This window comes from Prosopis cineraria, unplaced genomic scaffold (genome assembly GCF_029017545.1).
Source record: "Prosopis cineraria cultivar Desert tree isolate PC_DT_omini unplaced genomic scaffold, ASM2901754v1 PC6, whole genome shotgun sequence".
NCBI lineage: Eukaryota > Viridiplantae > Streptophyta > Magnoliopsida > Fabales > Fabaceae > Prosopis > Prosopis cineraria.
In genome coordinates, this window is record NW_026555337.1 from 35,914,109 (window position 1) to 35,934,148 (window position 20,040).

At 32.6% G+C, this 20,040-nt stretch overlaps 2 protein-coding genes across 7 annotated transcripts; one reads left to right on the forward strand and one right to left on the reverse strand.

The window, feature by feature from the left end:
- Nucleotides 1-455: 455 nt before the first annotated feature.
- Nucleotides 456-5,043, reverse strand: LOC129312410 (uncharacterized). Of its 6 annotated transcripts, none has more exons than XR_008593551.1 (4): nucleotides 4,685-5,043; nucleotides 3,652-3,721; nucleotides 2,393-2,548; nucleotides 456-845 (listed from the first exon to the last, which is right to left on the reverse strand). XR_008593551.1 is itself a non-coding variant. In XM_054955034.1 (2 exons), exons 1-2 carry the CDS (start codon nucleotides 5,019-5,021, stop codon nucleotides 1,780-1,782), a joined length of 465 nt encoding a protein of 154 aa, XP_054811009.1. In that variant the 5' UTR covers nucleotides 5,022-5,043; the 3' UTR covers nucleotides 456-1,779. The 6 variants fall into 6 exon arrangements, 1 of the variants encoding a protein (XP_054811009.1); XR_008593549.1 differs by having other exon boundaries at nucleotides 456-1,907; XR_008593548.1 differs by lacking the exons at nucleotides 2,393-2,548; nucleotides 3,652-3,721 and adding an exon at nucleotides 1,361-1,907.
- Nucleotides 5,044-18,436: 13,393 nt separating this feature from the next.
- LOC129312407 (putative disease resistance RPP13-like protein 1) lies at nucleotides 18,437-20,039 on the forward strand. The gene has a single exon (XM_054955019.1). The coding sequence runs from the start codon at nucleotides 18,549-18,551 to the stop codon at nucleotides 20,037-20,039; it is 1,491 nt and encodes a 496-aa protein (XP_054810994.1). The 5' UTR covers nucleotides 18,437-18,548.
- Nucleotide 20,040: the final 1 nt, after the last annotated feature.

Sequence of the window (20,040 nt, forward strand, 5' to 3'; positions counted from 1 at the left end):
TCTGGGATTCCCTTGTGTTCATATATGATTGCATATACTAATTAATGGTGACTTACTCAGCCAAACTCTTAAACTATATTGTATTATGATTTGCCACGAAAATAAAATATTTTAGTGTGATATTATAAATAATTAAAATTGTTTTAGTGAACAATTTCATATAAATAAATAACAATTTAATATAAAAGATTGATCATTTCAAATTTTGCTTCTAATAAATGACTCTCAAATGGTGACTCAATAAAAATTCCACTAAAGTATGTCTCTAAGGATGGAAAAGATATTTTTCTTCAAGTTTGGAGATGAAAATCCTAATAATATGATTGTCATGCAAAGTTTCATGAATCTTTAATCCTTATACTTGTCTTCATCCTTAACAACAGGCTTAAGAATTTTGTCACGCAGCGGCTTTGCTTTTTCAGCATTCCTTCATTGAGTTATCGTAACATCCAATGCACCTCGACAATATTTTGAATTTCAAAAAAGACATGTTTGCGTGAGTAGTTATGATTCTTTCTCATGCTTCTATTTTAAGTTTGTGATGATCTCATCCTCTCAAGAAATCTTGTCCACAAAACCACATGCTTGAAGCTTCCAAAATCTCCAACCTCATCTTCCCATATGCTACTATTCCTAATTCTGGTCTTTATCTTCCACAGCATTTGATGGTATGCTTGTGAAAGTTGTCAAACTGTAGATGAACAATATAATCGGTTTGGATAGAGTGGGAATTGTTGGTGGCACCGATGGCAGATGTGAACAACGAACTACAAACTACTTGAGTCGTGCCTGGAAGCACACTGGAACAACGGACTAGCAGTTCTTCAGGATTAAACAAGCACTTCCTGCAGTAGAGCAAGGGAACAAAACAATAGAAATTAAAAAGAAAACACAGATGAACACAAGAGCAGAAGGCAGAGGGAGGAAAGAATTGCCCCGAAAACTCAAAAGGCTGGTGCCCTGTTCTGTCTATAGCCATAGCTACATATAGCTTGAGGAAGGAGACATGAAGGTTGGCTCATAATCACTGGATTAAAGCTTCGGTTACACTCTCATAAATCACATTTAAGCACTTGTCTGGGGGTTACACAAACATAAATCACAGTTAAGCCTCTGTCTGGAAATGTTGGCAGACAAAACGTATAAGATATTAACTTCACAAAATCGATTTATCTAGAGACTTTGGCAGACAAAACATTAAGTCACAAAATCAGTTTTCAAAAGAGGTTTAATGCTAAAAAACTGCCAAGGCTTCAAGTTCAAATTCAAAACAGCAAAACTAGAGGTTTTCGAGTAAGCTAAAAATAATTATTTATTTAATTATTTTTGTAAAAATAACCCGGTAAAAGGAATCCATTACCTCTTGAACTCGCGCGCAGGGGGGCGAATTGGCTAATTTCAACTGCAATTGCCCTATGTTGGCCTATCTCATGTGCGCGAGGCCACTTCTCCTCCAAACCCATTTTACTAACCCACTTCATTCCTTAGTATATATACACTAGGAAAGTCCTTCTTTTAGTCATTGTGGGACTTTGACACACACACTCTTTTGACACACATACAACAATCCCCCACATGTGTCAAAAGGATCTATGTTCGTTTGTGTTATTCACACGGAGAACAATCACTTCGAATTTGGTATCTGTCGACTTGAACTAAACCTAGACTAATAAAACTTAGCACATAGAAAAGTCGGTGTAACTTTATTATTGAACCAACAGATCTTGAGCGTGTGCTAAAGGTCTTATTAATCGGATTATACCCCCACAGTCTTTACTGTTAACGACGGTTTTGCACATTATCTACCATACGCGCGCTTGGTTTTAACAAATGCTGTAGAGATTTCGCCACGATCTCATAGGAGCGGCCCCACTCTACATTTGTATAGGTGTTTTCATCAAGTGTATCTGCAATGAATATACCATCCATAAGGATTATGAAAACATTAAGAGCTTTCACTCAGCCTCCGTTCAATGCATTCTAACACTTTCTCAGCCATAGGAAGGGACAAAATTCAGTGCTAGCAGAACTAACAAGCGACTTGTTCTTACCCATTGAACCTTCTTTATAGGGTCTCCAATCACAAAGGTTGGGTTGCCATCAACGCTAATTTTAAACAGGCTTAAGTCCTTGTCACGCCCCAAAAATTTAAGGCGTGACCGGCACGAAATATGTGTATAAAACCCATATCCCTTAAGCCTTGAACAAATATACTTTGGTCCATGCAAAACTATAGGCATATTTTTATTTTTTTTATTTTTTTATTTTTTTTAGAAAACTTTCATATAAATAAGACTTCTTAAATGTATGACAAAGAACAATAATAATCAAATAAAAGGATCTCGCTCCCTACTAAAATATATACAGTCTTAAAGAAAGACGAGAATCCTACCTACATTATATGTGGAGCAATTAGGACCAGGCCATGAAATTAATACAGGGTTCAAATTTTCATCAAGCAAAACTTGTTCGAAATAATTCTTCCACTCCACTTTAGTGATAAAATGCCTCAAGTAACACCTTGATATACAAGCCCAATTTATACTACCTGAGACCAAAATTTATTTTCCAGTGAATAACGTCCCAACAATAAATAATAAAACATAAATAAAATGAAAAGTTCAAAATGGATATGTAAGTTAAAGAAACAAAAATTTCTGAAAAATTCAATAAACTTCAAAATAAAATGTCTCTATAAAAATTCAAAGAAAATCTCAAATCATTGAACTATCATAGCAACTGATAATATCACTTGATTTTTTTTTAAAAAAAAAGCACGTAAATGAAATAAATATTTATAAACAAATTACTGAATAAAAATTAATGGAATATAAAATCATCAAATAATTGGATTCATAATTATAGGGACTTATCAGAACAATTAACAAATGTGGACACACAGTCCACGGGGATAAATAACCAAATGCGGCTTATGCCACGAAAACAAACGTGGACACACAATCCACAAGGGCAAATAATCAAACGCGGCCGAAGCCACGAAACAAACGTGGACACACAATCCACGAGGGTAAGTAACCAAACGCGGCTTATGCCACGAAAACAAACGTGAGTACGATGCTCACGAATAACCATCCCTCCGTTCCACGTGCGTTGGCCATCGCACGGCGCTAGCACCTCCTATGAACACCCTGCTAGCTAGGTGTACCATGGCGCGCCAAGGGCTAACGGAACTGCCGTTAGCAATCAGTGTTCTATAAAAAGTCCCTTTTTAAAACCATTTTTCAAACATGAAAGAAAATCATCACTTTCAAGATACAGTTCTCATTCTCAAAATCAAACTCGCATGAATACTTTTAAGCATTAAAACTTGCCAGTATAAAATTTCATATCCAATGCTCATGCGTGCATTTACTGAATAAAAAAAAATTCAACTTCAAACTCGCATGAATCATTCTCTGTATCAATCCAATATTTGATAAAAAAAATCTCATAATCAAAGTTCAAACTTGACTTAGTTGATCAAATAACATTTCAAATTTAATAAAACACATTTCTCAAAATAAAGTAATGTTAATCAACAAATATTTAATAATTGCATCAATGCTATTAAAATGATTTCCAGAAAAAAATAATATTCTAGTAAAGGAAATTTTGAATAAAAAAAAATCAGTTGGGACGCTATCCACTTACCTGTAATATCCTCAAGGCTCCAAACTCATTTCGTATGACTCTTATTTGAGCTTCCCTCTTTCCAAACATCCTATAATATATGATATATAAGACTTTATTACACCTTCTATAAATTACAAAGGTTTCCTTCTACTTCTAACACAATCCCAATTAACTTCCACTATTTAAAATTCCAAAACTGAAATTCATATCTTAAATTTTTGTCTCGTTGTCATCATTTATATCACCAATTTTCTCCATGTCGCTTTAACCATGCCAATTTATTTACTTGAGATATAAAACTCTCTCTAGCTTTGCATCCAACGTCTTAGATACATTATTTCTAATCACTCAATTAACACTTTCTAATATTCAATCTCTTGTCCACAAGTTACTGCTAACCATACCATTCCCAAGAATTCAAATAGTTTACAAATAGCTTACACAAACCAATTTCTACACAATACCAAGCTTAATTCACAAAATACTAGCATCCAAGTCAGTTATATCTCCATAGAGATTTAATAAGCTTTGAAAAACACAAACTCAAGCAACTCCCTCTCTAATAAACATTTCATCGAACATTTTATAGGCACTAACATTTAACTTTTAAATTTTGGTTCTTTATCCAAAGCTCATTTCAATCATTTCTTCAACATCAACCCATTTAAAAGAAAATCATTTTAACTCAAAAGCTCAATCCCATACATATCCTCATCCTACTCTTAATAATTTTTTTAATCTTAATTTAGCATCCCCTTACCTGTTCATCACGGCAGCAACAGCACAAGGGAAAAGCTTACAATTTCGACCAATACATTACACACTCACGCACTTAGTACCATTAGGAAGAAGAGCTCAATACTTCTAACCTTAATCACACACAACGCAGCAAGGAAGAAGAAAATTTTCATGAGCTATATAGGGGAGAGGGAGCTCGATAAAACCACAGCACAGCACAATCGAAGAAGACAAATTCTGATTTTTTTTTTCTATGGTCACTAGTGGCGGGCGAAAAATAAAGATGAAAGGAGAGGAAAGCTAGATCACTTACACATATTTGCACAGATGCTGAAGAAAGAAAAATGATACGGAACAGGGGAGAGCTGGATGAAGTACTGTGCACTACCCACAGTAAGGATTCCGGCGTTCTCAAGGTTGCTGGCGACTGGACGAGTAACAGGGATGAGGGCGGAAGACAAAGATCTCGAAGTTACTGGAACCAAGAAAAATCTCCAACTCTGTTCCTCTACTCCAGAACGCGTATGCACCGCCGAAAAGAGAAGAAAAGAAGAGGAAAAATGCGGAAGACTTGGCTGGAGGCAAAACAACGAGAACTCACCGGAAAAATCAAATCGGAAAAATCGAAGAGGAACAGATGGAGACGGCATCAGCAAAACCCCCCCAGTCGAAGGATCCAGAAAATGGTGTTATATCTATGCGTGCGTCTGACCGAGAGGGAGGAAAATAAAGATCTGGATATTAGGAAATTGTGAAAATTACAAAAGAGGCCACAACATTTTCCTATAATAACATAACAAACACGGGCACTTTTATAATTTTCCCAAAATTTTAAACTAATAGAATTTAACCCATTACTTAAAAGAATTCAAATTCTGAATCTTTAAATAAACTATTAGTATAAGTTTCACTAAGTCACCATTCTCTATTTACCATAAAATTTATCTAAACATATAAATTAGAAGAATATTTTTTATTATTATTGTTATTATTATTATTATTATTTTGTAAATTTTAGGTCATTACAGTCCTACTCCCCTCGACGTTTTAATAATAAATTTCTTCCCTAGGGGTTAGTTAACGGATCCACCAAATTTAACTATGATCTCACATAATCGATTGAGATGACTTCGTCTTTAAGCAGCTGCCTTATAATATTATGTCTCAATCGAATATGTCTACTTTTGCCATTGAAGGTCTTATATTTAGCTGTTGCTATTGCAGACTGGCTATCATAATGTAAAGACACTGATGGTGTGAGCTTTTCACCTATTGGAATACTTGCTAAGAAGTTTTTCAACCACTCAACCTCAGTCCCAGCCAGCTCCATGGCAATGAACTCAGAATCCCTTGAGGATTTTGTGTTGATTGTCTGTTTTGCAGACTTCCAGGTTATTGCACCACCATTAAGAGTGAATATATAACCACTAATGGATTTTGTCTCTTCTAAATCTGAAATCCAATTAGCATCACTGTATCCTTCCAATACAACAAAAAATCTACTATACAATATACCATAATTCATAGTACCTTTCAAATATCTCAAGACTCTCACCAAAGCCTCCCAGTGTTTACTGCCTAGACAGTGGGTATATCTACTCAATATGCCTACAGCATAAGCTATATCGGCCTAGTAAAATTCATCAAATGCAATAGACTCCCAATAATCTGTGCATACTCAGATTGAGCAACTGGGTCACCCTTGTGCTTTTTTAATTGCACACTCGAATCATAAGGAGTACTCAGAGGAGCATCTTCAAGATGTCCAAACTTTCTGAAAATTTTCTCAACATAATGTTCTTGGGAAAGCAAGATTCCATTTTCATTCCTTATGATTTTTACACCCAAGATTACCTTGGCTTCACCCATATCTTTCATGTCAAAATTTGAGGAAAGAAAATTTTTTTGTTTCATTAACAACACACATACTAGAGTCAAAAATTAGCATATCATCCACATACAAGCATATAATCACACAATCATTATTCACTAGTTTTGTATAAACACATCTTTCTACTTCAACAGTAGAAAATCCACCAGTTGTCAAAACTTGATCAAGCTTCTCATGCCATTGCTTAGGCGCTTGTTTTAAGCCATACAAAGACTTGACAAGTTTACAAACTTTACTTTTTTGCCCAGGAATCACACATCCCTCAGGCTGTACATTGTAAGTTTCTTTTTCCAAATCACCATTTAAAAAAGCAGTTTTAACATCCATTTGGTGAACAAAAAGTTTGTAAATTGAAGCCAAAGCAATAAGAACTCTTATAGAAGAGATTTTAGTCACAGGAGAAAATGTGTCAAAACAATCTATATTTTCTTTTTGAGTAAAACCCTTGGCCACAAGCCTTACTTTATATTTATCAATTGAACTGTCTGGAAAATATTTTTTCTTAAAAATCTATTTATACCCAATAGCCTTAGCTCCTTGGGGAAAATCTGCTAAAATTTAAGTTTTATTTTTCCTTAAAGAATCAATTTCAATTTCTATTGCTTCTTTCCAAAATTTGGCATCAGGAGAAGAAATAGCTTCGTAAAAATTTAACGGTTCATCTTGTACTAAATAAGTGTAAAAATCATCTCCAAAACTTGTTTCTTTCCTTTGCCTTTTACTTCTCCTTAAAACCAAATTCTCATTTAAATTTTGTTCAAACTCTGAATTCTCAACAAGTTTAGAAATATGATTAATTTTTAAGGAAAAAATATGTTCAAAAAATTTAGCATCCTTAGTCTCTACAATTGTGTTTTGGTCTAAAATATTACTTTTTAAAAATAAAAAATGATATGCTGCACTTTGTTCAGCATACCCAATAAACATACAATTAAAAGTTTTAAAACCAATTTTTCTCTTTTTAAGGTCAGGTAATAAAACTTTCAAATATTTTAAATTTCGAGTAAACCCTTTCCATAACTCATAAGGTGTTTTCTTTGTTTTCTTATAAGGTATCCTATTTTGTAAAAAACATGTAGACAAAATAGCTTCACCCCACAAGTTCTCAGGTGCATAAAAACTCACAAGCAAAGCATTCATCGTTTCTTTTAATGTTCTATTTTTTCTTTCTGCAACACCATTAGACTCGGGAAAATAAGGAGGTGTTATCTCATGTATAATTCCTTCTTTTTCACAAAAATCATTTAACAAAACATATTCTCCACCTATATCAAATCTAACCTTTTTAATTCTTTTGTTTAACTGATTCTCAACCTCTGCTTTATATAAAAGAAATTTTTTCAAAAGTCTCATCTTTGTTTCTTAACAAGTATACCTTAGTATATCTTGAAAAATCATCAATAAAAGTGATATAATAGTTTTTACCACCTCTAGTCATGGTTTGTTTTAAATCACCTAAATCTGTGTGAATTAAAGACAGTAATTTAGATTCTCTTTGACTAGAAAAATGAGATTTTTTTTTTACTTTTTTTAGTTTTTGCACATACTTCACATTTTCCAAAATCATTATTTTTAATTTCAGAAAGTAGTCTGAGTTGTCGCATCCTATTTATATAACCTTTACTAGCATGACCTAGTCTAGCATGCCATAGATCAAAGGAATCAACCATAAATAGACATATACTCAGAAGATTCAATCTTATTCATGTCATCAATATTCAAAACAAACAGTCCTTGATTACAATACCCTTTGCCTACAAACACATTATTTTTTGTCATTACAATCTTGTCAGATTCAAATGACATTTTAACCCCAGCTTTCCCTAAAAGAGCAACTGACACTAAGTTTGCTCTAACTTCAGGCACATGCAGAACGTCGTTCAGAGCCAAAGTCTTTCCTGATGTGAGCTTTAAGACCACTTTCCCTTTTCCTTGAATTTTGACAGTTTGGAAATTAGCAAGGTTAACATGTCTTCCCCTTACTTTACAGGATTATAGGAGGTAAACATCTCTTAGCTAGCACATATGTGCCTGGTAGCCTCAGAGTCTACCACCTATTTCTTCACATCAGAAATCAAGAGAGCTTGTGACACCACTACAGCAATGATGTCATCATCACTGTCACCATCTCGTTGTACTAAATTTACCTTTGGCTTCCGAGGCTTATCACGGTTTGCTCTCTTCCTACACTGTGCTGCATAGTGTCCTGGTTTACCACAAACAAAACAGTCTCTTTTCTTTTTAAAAGAGGGGTTAGAAGCATTGGGTTTGTAATCAGATTTCCTATTCTTCTTGTCTTTAGTTTTAGAATCATACCTCTTGTTGTGAGGCTTTGTCTCCACCAAGTTGGCTTTGGATGTCATTTCTTTAGTTCGAGCTGTGCGTATTGCCTTGTGATTGGTGTCTTCAATGATGATGTGAGTGATCAGGTTAGTCAAGGATAGCTGCTTCTGTTTGTGTTTCAGCTACTATTTATAATCAGTCCAAGATTCTGGCAGCTTCTCAATCAGGATCCCAGCAACAAACTCATCTGGAAGGTTGATGTTTATAGCACGAAGCTCCTCCAATAGCTTATGATATTTGTTGATTTGCTCCTTCACATCCTTGTTCTCAGTCATCTCCCATTTGTAGTAGTTGCCTATAATGAACTTTTGTTTGCCAGTATCCTCAGCAGTGTACTTTGTCACCAAGGACTCCCATATCTTACAAGCTTCCTTATAGACACAGTAGACATCAAACAAATCATTAGATAAAGTGCTAATGATAGTGTATCGACATACCTTGTTTGCATGAGTCCATGCAACTCTCTGGGCTTGATCAATAGCAGCAGGAGGCTTGGATTGAGCAAGATCAGCAGCCACACCATGCATGTCAAGAACGGTGAAGACTCGTTCCTGCCACCATTTGAAGTTCCTGCCATCAAAGACTTCTACCTTCGATATGTCTGGGAATGGCCTTAGTAGGGGGACGGCAACAACGGCAGGGACGTACTGACCTCCAGCCGAACCACTGGGCACACCTTCAGGAGTGACATTCTCAGTACTGTTGGTTGCTATTGGGTTAAATAGTTCTTAAGATTATTGGTAGCACCGGCGGCAGATATGAATAGCGAATTACAAGCTGCTTGAGTCGTGCCTGAAAGGATATTGTCCTTAAGAACTATTTCGGCACACCGAAACGATGGATTGGCAGTTCCTCAGGATTAAAGAAGCACTTCCTACGGCGGAGCAAGGGAATAGAACAACAGAGACTAAAAAGCAAACACAGAGGAACATAAGAGCAGAAGGCAGAGGGAGGAGAGAATAACCCAGTAAAAGGAATCCATTGCCTCTTGAACTTACGTGCAGGGGGACGAATTGACTGATTTCAACTGCAATTGTCCTGTGTTGGCCTATCTCATGTGCGCAAGGCCACTTCTTCTCTAAACTCATTTTACCAGCCCACTTCATTCCTTAGTATATATACACTAGGAGAGTCCTTCTTTTAGTCAATGTGGGACTTTAACACACACACACACTTTTGACACACATACAATAGGAATATGGTTCTGGAGATATTAATTGGAATCTTTTCTAGTTGCAGGTACTTTATGAGATTGCAATCTGGCATTATGGCTCTGCCTTTTTAATATTTGTCCTAGAACATTTCAAAGAAAAGGATAATATACATATGAAGTTATTCGAGATAGTACTTTATGAAACTAATTGATTCCACTGTTCAATTTGACTCTTTCTTATCAAGACTTGAGAGTTTTATTACTGTTCATTATTCTCCAAGAAAAGTAGCAAACCCAAGATTGATTGTTGGGCTTTTTGGATTCATTCATTTTCATTATGTCTGAATTTGTTGTTATAGTCTCAGTCAAGTGGTAAAAACCAAATTCTTTGGTGCCTAGCATACTGCATCTTCAATTCTAATAATGCTCAGTACCATTCATGGCTTGATTCTTAAGGGTGGAAGGCTTTTTTATTGATATCTTTGGGAGGATAGATGAACTTATTGATTTGTTTAAAAAAAACAAAAGTAAACTAGTGCTAATGTTTTTCTGAATTTGCAAGAAAGCTAGAGATGTTGTCAAAGCTATTAAAACAACAACAACAAATGAAAGGAAAAAAAAGGCTTTGTAATTCTAACTTCATTTAGTCAAGGGTGAGTATGCAATTCTTCATCTAACTCTTGATGCGGTCTCTGTTTCTCAAACAAGAAGCCCATTATGCAATTTAACAAGACTGAATTTACAATCGTTACGTTTCATTTCTACAGTGTTGTGCTAAATGATCCCTTCCTCTGATGAACAATGTAAGAGATCATATTCATAGTCAAGGAAGAATCATGTTTCTGCAATTGTCAACTAATTTAGTTGTCCTTCCTTTGTTGTTGATTCTACTTACACTAATGAATTGGACTGTAGGAAAAACCTGTTTGTTGTTGTTTAGAAATTGGACAAGAGAGCACTCCATGTGGGATTGAGCCGGCACACACCAGGAAATCTGTTTTAGAAAGAGCTTACAAAGCTTGCAAATTGTTTTGTTTCGGTTCAACTTACACTAGTTGGTCCACAAAGACCTATTCAAAGGGTATTATAGATTATGAGCTGATACGTTTCTATGTATATTGGTCACTTAGAAATTACAACTCTCCACGTGGTAACCGAATTCATATGTTCCTTCAAATGCCTTTTGATTATTCTCTATTTTTTAATTTATGCAATGTAGAGCCAAGGGTTTGTGTTGAGGTTGCTGCAACTAACCAATTTGTTTGGCTTTAAACAACCATTCCATATGAATCTGATATATCATATGCTGATATAACTAAAGGAATTTCTTTCTCATTTATCATAAATAGAACACCATAGTGCACTTTTCTTAATTTTTCCTTGCACTGTGACAAGAATATCTAAATACAGAACCCAATATTTGATTGTAACTGTATGTGTTTGTGTGCGCGCATGCATTTCTTTTCATTTGTTGGAAATGAAAACAGAAAACTTTGAAAGTACAATACAAGTCATGTGACTACTTGTATAAATAAATGAGAGGAGATGCTGCTATATGATTTGGTTTAAGATATGAGGATTAATTTCTGCCTCAATAGAAAATTTTCATTCATGCTTGAAAATGGAATCATCATGATCCATCGCTACAGAAAAACTTCCTCTTTGTCTTAAGGCACCTTTTCTGTTGGAATGGCGGCAAGTGGAAGTATGTCTCTGGACATATTAATTGTTATTCTTGCCTACTTTCTTCATTTCCATTTATTTGCACTTGCTTTATTTGAAAAAGTGGGAAGTGATACATTAATAAGAAATGATAAAAAAAAATACAACTTATAATGTGTTAAAAATAAGATAGGATTGGCTGATTTGACTGGTGATTCAATATGAATAAGTGAATTGGTAAAAGCCTATCAACTTGGTCTTGAATCTTGATCAATTCCAATGATTGAAGCAATGCCAATATTTCAACTATTGGATACTTATTTTTGTGAAGATACAGGAAAGCCAGAGATGCTGTGTATAGCAAAAGTCCCAAAGCTCAACTTTATTCACCCAAGCCACGGTGAGCATGTAAATCTTCATGCTCTTCTTGACAATTGTATTCATCACACCAGAATGTCGTTTCGCTGAAATGATTTGTTCCTCATCTGCTAATTTTCTAGCTGTGAGAGCGTTGAACAAAAGCAATGGAGATCATATGTTCATAATCAAAGACTGAGAGTGGCACACGTGGAAAATCTCTGAACTAGAAGAGCTTGTTAATTGCTGTATGTGCACAGAAACCTGTTCAAGGTGTAATGGAGATTATGATATATTTGCATATGTATTGGTTTTGTTCATTTAGAAAATACAACTACACAAGTTGTAGAAGGATTCCAAATCCTTTCAAATAGAAAATTTTCCTATTCTCAATTTTTGTTCCTTTTTGTACTTTTGGAATAGAGAAATCTGCTACTTATGATGATTAAAACTTGTGTGTCTTACAACATGCACACGCTTGAAATCAGGAAGAAAATTGTTAAACAACCCTACTATATGAATCGTATTGATCATATGCTGATACCACTTCTAGTGAAATTTGTTCTCATAAATCTAATACCTTTAAATATTTCTTGAATTATGAGTTAATTAATAAGGGCTATGTGATGCGCACAGTCTCTTGTCTTCATTCTGATTATAAAAAACTATACCATAGTTTAAAGCATTATTAACTTGGCTTCATTATATTTGTGATAAGAGTTGCATTTGTTTCTTAGTTACTGGTTCATTTTAATGAATTTTGAATTATTATCATCATAAAACACCACACTTAAATAAAATTCCATCAAAGATATAATTTTATCATATAATAAAAAATAAATTGACAAAATAATCAAAAGAAAGTAAAGTTATCTTGATTCCAAATTATTGTAAGCACAGTATTTATGTAACATTAAAGCGTTCGTAGATATTGACAAGTGACTATTAACATATAGATAATATCAATTACAACTTGTAGGAAATCAGTAACAAAGTAATCAAGTAACTCTTTTCCCCCTCAATCTTTTTTCAATTATGTCTCAGGGGGTGCAATCATATTTCATACTTATATGATCCGTCTTTGCTATTAAAAAAGCAACAAGGGTCCTTAGGTAATATTTTCCCTAAAAATTGCTTCCAAAAATTGCTTCAGTGATCAATAACCAATTATTTATTGAATTAATATGCAATTTGGGTCATGAACTATAAGTCTAGAGATGATTTGAATTCTAAACTCTTATTTGATATATTTTAAATCTTAAACAATTAAAGTTGATACAATTTTGCCCATACCATTAAATTAAAGCAAATACATGCTATTTTTTAAAAATGGGACTTAATGTGCGATTTTCATCAAATTTCACTCTCCCTCCTTCTTCTACCATTCTTTGAGAAAAGTTGCACGTTATGCCCCATTTTTTAAAAAAAATAATGGACGTTTATTTTAATTTAATGATAGAGTGAATTTGCACCAATTTTAATTGTTTAAGATTTAAAATCTATCAAATAATAATTTAGGATTTAAATTACCCCCGAACTAATAGTTAAGAGTCTAAATTGTATTTTAACTCTTATTTATTTAAGAGAGTTTATTAAAAGTTTAATTAACTTCAACTATATTATACAACTATCGAGAAAGAGTTGTCTATTAAGAATGAGTTTATATTTTTTTAAGACAAGCACAACTATCGAGAAATATGCCTATCATATTTTATGAGAGACTGAGTTTGAAATAAACATATTAATTTTAATAAACTCTAACTAGAGGTAATTAGTACATGACTGCTTCTCATGGGAATGGTTCATTGTATTCCCTGTTGCCCTGTCAATCAACGATATATTGATAAAATAATATGGACTCTGATAAGATTAGAAATACATGAAACAAGTTGATTACTATTATTATTATTTGTTGGGTTAAACAAGTTGAATTTACAAATTAATTTATGGGAGAATGACATTTATGAGTTTTGTATTGGATAATGACTTATAAAATATGTACATGTTATTATTGAAAGTTGAATATTCACTTGTTAAATTTTTAAGAAGATATTAACAAAAAATAAAGTTAAGTTTCAGCTTTTAATGATAATAACTGTGTGTTTTTACAAGATATAAAACTTATAGGTCTTTGTTGCAATAAATTTAATTGAGAGGATGTTAATTGTCATTTTCTCTTAATTTATTTCAAATCAAAGGGAAATAAGTTGAAGGTTCATGGCAGCCATGACTGACTGACGGAGGTCACATTTATGGATGATGATGAATGATAGCCTTCCAAATTGACTGTTGGACATTACATTTAATATCAAAAGAACTATTTTCCTTGAATTTATGAAATATGAGGCAAATGATGATGCCCAATGTCTTATTTCTTCAACCTAATATACAATGAGTTTTTTTGCCCAAAAAAAAAATATACGATGAGTTTTGCAATGCAATCATTATTTTTGAATTTTAAATCCTTAGGTATAATTTCCTTGAAAAAAAAAAGGATGCGTTTCAAACAAGGCATTATTTTCATTAGTGGGGACTCTTGCTAGCATTGATGGATTACATCTTACCTAATTAATATGATTATGATTTAAGGATAAATGGAGTCCATATTCAATGCATATCACTTATAGGCTCATCTTGGATTTTCATTTGACTTTGAAATGATTTTTCCCATTTATTTAAATTAATTTTTAGATATTTTTAATATTACTTTTATTATTTTATTTTAATAAATACAATGATAAAAATTCCAAAAAAATAATTTAAATAAATAGAAGAGATTATTTCAAAGTGAAATGAAAGGCTAAGGGGAATGATGATCACTCAGTGCTCATCAAAAGTACCAAATGCATATCATAGATAAATGAACCCATGAGTTTGGAGCCACCATGGCTCTCTACGAAACATAATGCCAACGACAACTACAGAATATGTGGAAATGTAAGGGGCTAAATTAAAAAAAAATTAAATTGATTTGAGGATTATAATTTTTTTATTTAGGCACATATACATGTTAATTTAAATTATTAAAATATTTTATACATTAGATTAATTTGAGAGTATACTTATATTTTGAAATTTAAAGGACTACAAAAAGGAATTGACAGTGTCTATATTAATTTGTTATAAAAATTAGACAGTATATAATACATACTGAAAAGAGTTCTATTAAACATATGTTAATGTTCAGAGTTATTAGCGCAGAGGTTGCTAAACCTAAGCAAAATTTGCTAGTTTTAAAAAACCAGTCAACCATCGATGACTCTGATTTTTTATGTGCTAATACACCTAAGCAAAATTTGTTCTGATGTATCACAAAATCTTATAATTTCCTTGAATACATGACTTGTGAACTACGTAATGCACAATGTCTCTTTTTTAATCTGATATTAAAAAAAAAAACAAAAAGCTTAACAGGGCAAGAATTAGTATGTGTTTAATTCCTTGTGTGTAATTTCCTTGACAAAATAAAAAAAAAAAAAACAGGGATGTATTTCAACATGGCATTATCTTCAATTGTGTGTGGGGACTCTTGTTAGCATTAATAATGACTTGATTAAGAATCAAGGGGCCTACCAGCCAGGATACACATACTATTCCAATTTCCAACCCTCTCCTTTTCTTCACTTTTTTACACACGTTATCTCCATTATTCATCTCTCATCTCATTTATGATCTATTGAAGAATGAAGATAAGTTTATCTTTCCAAATCTCCTTTTTTTTTCTTTTAAATTTTAATTCATCTTTTTTCTACTTTTAATATTTTTTACACCATCAAATAAAAGGATCTTAAACACATAAATTTTTTTATTCTTTACATATATCCTTCAATTAAAAGTAATTATATTTAAAGTACTGAATTAAATATGTCCTTATGTTGTAAGGGACTAGCCCTTTCTATTAGCCCCAACTCCTATTGGTTAAATATATAAATTTTAAATATGAGATTTTCACTTTAAAAGAGAAGATTAATTCACTAATTTTTTTTAATTTTTCTTAATTTTAAATTAAGTCCTTGTAATTTATTTCTTTTAATTAAGGAGTTATAATTTAATCCATTATATATGTAATAAGTGTTGTTTGAGCCCCTAGACATATCCTAACTACCCCCACCACTAAAACCCAACGCATTCAAATTTTTTCTTTTGAAAAAGAAAAGAATTCATCACTATTAATTAATTTCCTAAAAAATAACAAAAATGAAAGGGAAAATAACAATAAAAGAGCTTATAAAATCATTAATGACAATTACAGATATTAAAATATTAATATTCTAATAATAAATCATGATCCATACTTGTAATAAATTATTTTTTTTAATTGGCTTGAAATTCACAACATACTTTAACAAATTTTCTACTAAAGTTACAAAGATTTTTAACTATCTTTTATTGATTTTTTAAGAAATAGCAAAAAATCACAAGTTATTGACTTGCAATTGACAATTGACTTTCGTAAATTTCTAACTAACATTACAAATAATTTCAAGCGTATTTAGTAAATTTTTCAAGTAATTTATTTATATATTAAAAGAAAAAAATTATAAGTAATTGGCTTACAATTTACTACTAACTTTTGTAAATTTCAAATTAATGTTATAAATAATCTCAAATATATTTATTTAATTTTTCAAGTGGTTTATCTGTATATTCATAATAAAAAAATAAAATTTCTAGCTATCTTTCAAAAATTTTCAATTGACATTATAAATAATTTTAAATGTAGTTAGTAAATTTTTCAACTAAATATTCACATTTTTGTAATTACGTGTAAGGATCATGGTCTTTTTATTGAAATTTTAATAATTTAATACGTATAATTATCATTAATATTCTTACTCATTTTTCCAAAATGAAACTCTTGCTTTTTAGTCAATGGCAGCAAGTCTTCCAAGTGTGTGTGAAAATTCCCCCTTGGGGGGGCTGCCTCCAATCGTTTTTTTTTTTTTAACCAGAAATAAAATTGACAAAATAATCAAAAGAAAGTAAAGTTGTCTTGATTCCAAATCATTGAAAGCACACTACGCATGTAACAACAAAGCATTCGCGGATATTGAGAAGTGATTATTACTGTAGGAAATCAGCAAGAGGGTAATGATGTCTTTCTTCCCGCAATCTTTTTTTCAATTATATCTCCAGGTGCAATGATATTTCATAATTATGGGATACTTTTTTGCTATTAAAAGCTACAGGGTTCCTAGGTAATATTTTTCATAATTTAGATTGCTTCAAAAAATTGCTTCAGTTTTCAATGATCGATAACCAATTATTTATTCTAAAGAGTCTATATTAGAAGCTTAATTAACTTCAATTACACTGTACAACTATCCAAAAGGAGTTCTGTATTAAGAATGAATTTATATTTTCTTAAGGCAAACACAATTATATGCAAAAATGTGCTTACCATATTACAGGAGAGAATGAGTTTGAAATAAACTTAATAATTTTAATAAACTTTAACTAGGTATAAGTACATGATTGCTTCTCCTGGGAATGGTTCATTGTGTTCCCTATCAATCAATAATATATTCATAAAATGATATGGACTCCAATAAGATTAGAAGCACTTAAAACAAGTTGATTTTTTTTTTTTTGTTAAACAAGTTGAGTTTAAAAATTAATTTATGGGAGAATGATATCTATAAATTTTGCATTGGATATTAACATGTGAAAATATGTATATGTTATTGTTAAAAACTAATTTTTTTTAGGAGTTAAAACAAGTTGATTAGAAACACTTAAGTTGATAAGATTAGAAACACTTAAAACAAGTTGATTTTTTTTTTTGGGGTTAAACGAGTTTAAAAATTAATTTATGGGAGAATGACATCTATAAGTTTTGCATTGGATATTGACATGTGAAAATATGTATATGTTGTTGTTAAAAACTGAATATTTGATTGTTAAATTTCTGAAGAAATCCTGACAAAAAATACAGGTTAAGGTTATGTCTTTAATAATAATATATAAGGGTTTTTTTTTAGGAGTAGATACTAAAAAAAAATAAAGTATCTTTAGCAATACTTAATGTGCTTTTTTTAAAAGTACCCATAACAAATAAGTCATTTTATATTTATTTTAAAATAAAATACCCTATTAAATAATGGTAAGTATGAAAAGATGATATTAATTTAAAGATAAGTAATTATTTTATTAGAAATAAGATTCTATTAAAAATGCCTCATATTTTTTGATGAAGTGAATATATAATTAACAATGTGGGCAATTAATTATAAAAACAAAAAATAATGCAGGTTATTAGTTATAAAAATAAGAAAAAAAATATTCTACAAGAGGTCTGCCTAAAGGCAAATACATGAAAAGTTTGTTTTAAATCACTGTTTTAAAAATCATGACGGTAGTTTTAAAAAAAAAAAAAATCATCGCGGTTTTCTTAACTTATCAATGAATATGCAACTAATGTCCAACGATGCTAACGTCATTTATCAATTCAAAAAGGCAAAATTTTTTTGAAAGAAAGAGCCAAACGGTCAGTGTCCATACTCCGACTACTTGCAAAGCAAGTAAAAGCAATTAGAGGAATCTACATTATTGTCCTTCGCTGCAGGCATTGACCGACAAGAAAATCTACCAAACCAATTAAATTGAAGCTTCCAACTTTATTATCCATTCACGCGGCTTTGAGATTATTTCCATGGGGAAAAAGAAAAGAAGCTCTATTATTATTCAACACTACGTTCTTCTGCACTCTCATTCCCAAAAAGCTTTCTTGATTTCTTCGGCTGATCTCCTCTGATAAGCATACCAGAAACAATGGCTGCTGAGGTTGTGGGTGGAGCTTTTCTCTCTGCTTTTCTTCAAGTCATTTTTGATAGACTGGGTCCTACTTCTACCATATACAACTACTTCCGATCAAGAAAGCTCGAGGATCGATTGCTGGAAAACCTCCATATCACCCTCATCTCTGTGAATAAAGTGCTTGATGATGCAGAAGCAAGGCAGTACACAAATTCCCATGTCAAGGAGTGGCTTCAGAAGCTCAAACATGCTGTTTATGTGGCTGATGACCTCTTAGATAAGATTGCTACGAAGGCAACCAGGTTGAAGATCGAAGCTGAGACTCAACCTGCTACCAGTAAGGTACGGTGCTTCTTTAATTGTTTTGTTAATCCATTTGACAAACGCATGGAAGCTAGAATCCAGGAAGCGCTTGACGTCCTGGAGTTCCTTGTAAAACAAAAGGATGCTCTGGGATTGAAGGAAGGCTCTGGTGGTGGTAGCGAAGTTGGAGTTGGTGGGAAAGTATCCTCTAGATTGCCAACGACATCTCTGCTTCCTGATGAGTCCGGCATTTATGGCAGAGATGGTGATAAAGAAAAAATAATTCGTCTTTTACTTGATGAAAATCTGAGCAGGGACCCAGTATCTGTGATTTCTGTAGTGGGTATGGGTGGCTTGGGGAAAACCACTCTTGCTCAACTGGTGTACAATGATCGGAGGATGAAGGATCAATTTCAGCTCAAAGCTTGGGTGTGTGTTTCCGAAGAATTTGATGTTTTCGGAATTACAAAAACAATACTTTCTGCACTTCACTGTCCAATAACAGGACATGAAGATCTAAATCAGCTTCAATTGAAATTGCAAGAGAAATTGACGGGGAAGAAATTGTTGCTGGTTCTCGATGATGTCTGGAATGACCAGAAATCCGATTTGGAATCATTACAAGTTCCTTTTCGTTCTGGGGCTTCTGGAAGTAAGATCCTTGTTACAACACGTGATAAAAAGGTAGCATCAGCCATGGTCTCTGTTGAAGTGCATCGCATAGCTTTACTAAATGAAGAAGATGGTTGGAAGTTATTTGAGGAACATGCGTTCAAAAACAACGATGCTAGCTCTTGTTCAAGCCTACAGGCAATTGGCAAAAAAATTGTTGAAAAGTGCGACGGGTTGCCTCTAGCCATAAAATCATTGGGTGGCCTCTTGCAAACAAAATTTTCAGAGAAATATTGGAATGAAATTCTTGAGAGTGAGATATGGAAGTTACCAAAGAGTAATATAATGCCAGCTCTACGGCTAAGCTATCATTATCTTCCTTCTCATTTGAAGAGGTGTTTTGCGTTCTGTTCTATATTTCCTAAAGACTTTGAAATTGACAAGGTGTCTCTAATCCAAATGTGGATGGCAGAGGATTTGATACATTGCAACCAAGGAAATAAAAGTGTGGGGGAATTGGGGAATGGAATTTTGGATGAACTAGAATCAAGGTCATTTGTTGAGAAATCAGAAGAAATAATGACAAATTAAT

Excerpts from the sequence above, each read along its gene's own strand:
- LOC129312410 (XM_054955034.1), bottom strand. The coding sequence starts at position 5,021 with ATGCCGTCTCCATCTGTTCCTCTTCGATTTTTCCGATTTGATTTTTCC. Across the intron at positions 1,908-4,684 it reads CAGCATCTGTGCAAATATGT|ATACACTTGATGAAAACACC; the intron begins GTAAGTGATCTA and ends TATTCATTGCAG.
- LOC129312407 (XM_054955019.1), top strand. The coding sequence starts at position 18,549 with ATGGCTGCTGAGGTTGTGGGTGGAGCTTTTCTCTCTGCTTTTCTTCAA.